Genomic DNA, 3,459 nt, shown 5'->3' on the forward strand with positions numbered 1-3,459 from the left:
CCAGGGGCTAATTTATGCTTTCAATAATCAATAATGCTAAATGCATTCACATTGAGAGGTTTTGTGTAAAGCCTAAGAAGAAATTAAACCAATCTTTAGCCTAGTGACTTTCCTACCGATAACACAGTTACTGTACTGGATAATAAAAAGCTGAGCACTTACCACTAAATTCCCAATCACCATGACCAACATGAAAACAATAAGGCACATGGATTGGCCTGCAACCTCCATACAGTCCCACATGGTTTCTATCCATTCTCCACAAAGAACTCGGAACACGATCAAGAAAGAGTGGAAAAAATCATTCATGTGCCAACGAGGGAGTTCACAATCTTCTGCAATCTTGCACACACATTCCTTGTAGCTTTTACCAAAGAGCTGCATACCAACCACAGCAAAAATGAAGACAATGATGGCCAGGACCAAAGTCAGATTTCCCAAAGCACCCACAGAGTTGCCAATAATTTTGATCAGCATATTTAACGTTGGCCAGGATTTTGCTAATTTGAAAACACGAAGCTGAAAAAGCAGTAATAAAAATATACAATTATTAATAATCAAAACTATTTGGGGGGGTGTATCTTTTACACCACAATTTATAAAAAGAAATATTAGAGGAAGAAAAAACTATGCTGCTTTGTAATGTCCTCCCTCCCAAAGTGAGTGGATTATTTAAACCCAGTATTTTCGAAGTGTCACTCAAGATTCAAAACAGTATTTAGTCTATTAAATAGTGTTTACTTTATTAAAACACACAATAGAGAAAACAAAGACAAATGTTTAGAGAAAAAGGAATAGGATTAAAGTATAAGTATGAACCAAGAAACAGTAACTGGAATAATTCTTAAATGGAGACTGAACATCAGGGAAAGGGCTTAGGTAAGGAACTGAGCAAGGCAGGGGTGTCAAACTGCTGGCCCATGGGCTGGATGCATCATGCCGAAACCATGCCCACCCCATTGCCGGCAATGGAAAAAAAGTCATGATACGTCGCAACATGTCACGTGACGTTGAGAGTTTGATACCCCTGGAGCAAGGCTTTGAACTCATTTAAAATAAAACAAAATGCACTATTTTCTCTCTATTGTGGCACTTAGAAATCAGCATATATTCAATTCCTTCCTGCATCTTAGGAAATGACGCTCCATAATCCTGGAATTGGCTTAAATTCCTTCTTTATTCCCAAACAACCAAAACCTCCAGCAAAATCTTCCTTCACTATAGTACAGTATTCAATGGGAGATAATCACATTACTAGTGGTCAGGGCTTTTTTTTCTCATAGAACGCTCAGAACGGAGTTCCGGCACCTTTTTGGGATGGAACCTTGTAGGGTAGGCAAGGCGGGTTGTATGACATGTGTGAGTTCCGGCACCTTTTTTTTTTTTTTTTAGAAAAAAAGCACTGCTAGTGGTAGAGAAGATCAGTCCATAGGCCAAACGTAAGCATGCTCCAGAGCTCCCACTACTAGAAGTGCCCATTACCTACTTAAATACATTTGATGAAATATAAGCTAAATATCAGTAAGAGCTGATTTCTTGAAATCTGAGAGCAATATTTAGAAACATATTTTAATTTATACTTAAATAGTGAACAAAGTTCTCCTGTTATTTCTTATTTTTAAGACTTTGTGAGGGGCATTTGCACAGTAATATAAACTGTAATTAAACAAGTTTATGGAGATACTGATCAGTTAATCTCAAGTATTGTTTCTAGAGTTCATAAATTGAGAATTTTGTTCTATTTTTTATTTTTTCCAGATATAGAAGTTAAAATTTACTTTTCAAAAATATCTGTGTTCTTCTGGCGTTGTTTTGAGCTACTCTGAACATTATCTAAGTTCAAAAACTGTAATATTAATAATCATGAACTTTGAAAACACCCTTTGCTTGAATAATGGCTGTTTTAGATTTCCCTTTTTATTATTAAGGGTTATAAGACTGCTTTTTTGATGTTTTTAAGGGACATTATAAGTGGAATATGACTACAACGCATGGTTCCTAGGATCATATTGTACCTAGCCCAGATTAGAAACTGTTCATTCAGAATCCTTAAATTCATTTGATCATTGAGAGTTCATTGTAAGCTTTACAAAATAATTTTTGAAACAATAGTATAAAGAAAAACATTCAAGAATTTTTCAGTTCATAATGAATATACTGATATTGTTTGTGAATATAAAGACATGGAATTTGGTAAAAAATATTATATTTCTTGCTATATTTACCAGTCTGAAGGATCTTAGGACTGACAGTCCTTCCACATTTGCAAGACCCAACTCCATCAAACTCAAGCTGACTATGATGCCATCAAAAATATTCCAGCCTTCTTGGAAATAATAATAAGGATCCATGGCAATTATTTTGAAGATCATTTCTGCAGTGAAGATCCCAGTGAAAACCTATATACAAACATTAATTTAAGTATGAGTTACAATGTTTTGAAATTAAAGCAAGTACTTAATGCAAATATTTCCTACACATGAGAATCACTTTTTTTTTATTCTGAAGCAGAAAATTAGTACATCTAGATCATATTCAGGGTTGTGGCCTTGTATGGAAATATGTCAGTGGTGGGATTCAAATATGTGAACAATTGGTTCTCTGTGTGGATGCCGCTTCCAGAAGTCCATTCTGGGCCTGGGCAACAAAAAATTAGCTACCGGTTCTGCCGAAGTGGTGCGAACTGGCTGAATCCCAGCACTGAAATATGTTAAATATCAAATCCAAGATGTTTGGCACAGAAAGTATCTGTTCTACCACTGAGTTATAATTTTTTCCCCATAGAAAATGCAGATACAGCTTGCTATAGAGGTATAGCATGGCAGAGATAGTAATACACAAGTTTAAATGCTTTCAAATTATATACGTATGCTTTTAATACTTCATCTCAATAGAGGACTCTTTTCTTAAGCCTTGTATGCCTATGTATCTCCCATTCCAAGGGTGTTACTATTGTGTAGGGTAGAAAAACCCAAGTTGCACCCCTTGTTAGCAATAAAGCACAGAAAGATGACTCTGGCCCAAACCTTTCTTAAAGGTTTGCAGTAATCTGCCTTGAACTCTGAAGATATAAACAGGATGGATGGAAGGAAAGAGAGGGAGGGAGGGGGAAGAAATAAAGAGAGAAGCAGAAGTTCTAAGCCAGTTGGGTGAGTTTAGGCCAGTTGCACTCTTTCATCCCAACCCACCTCACAGGGTTGTTGTCGTAAGGAAAACAGGAGGAGGGAGGAATATTAGTTACGTTCTCTGCATTGAGTTATAGATATGTGGGTGGGTTAAAAATGTTAACTCCCTCCCACAACATATCTTCATCCTTTTTTAAAATTTTAATTTCTGCACAGATTTTAGAACAGATGATGATGAAATAATTTATTAGATTACATAAATTTATTATTTGATTTCTTATTAAAAAAAAGAACTTGGTTTAATATGATTTGCTTTAAGTTTTATAGAAGTTAA

At 35.5% G+C, this 3,459-nt stretch overlaps 1 protein-coding gene across 1 annotated transcript in view; it reads right to left on the minus strand.

Annotated features, from left to right (window-relative positions):
* Positions 1-3,459, minus strand: part of LOC107295145 (sodium channel protein type 3 subunit alpha) — a 68,788-nt gene that overhangs the window by 30,211 nt on the left and 35,118 nt on the right. The window contains 2 exon segments of the mRNA XM_029285777.1: positions 163-519; positions 2,226-2,399. Coding sequence (XP_029141610.1) covers positions 163-519; positions 2,226-2,399 — 531 coding nt within the window.

The sequence above is a fragment of the Protobothrops mucrosquamatus genome, unplaced genomic scaffold, assembly GCF_001527695.2.
Source record: "Protobothrops mucrosquamatus isolate PMUCROS unplaced genomic scaffold, P.Mucros_1.0 scaffold2237, whole genome shotgun sequence".
NCBI lineage: Eukaryota > Metazoa > Chordata > Lepidosauria > Squamata > Viperidae > Protobothrops > Protobothrops mucrosquamatus.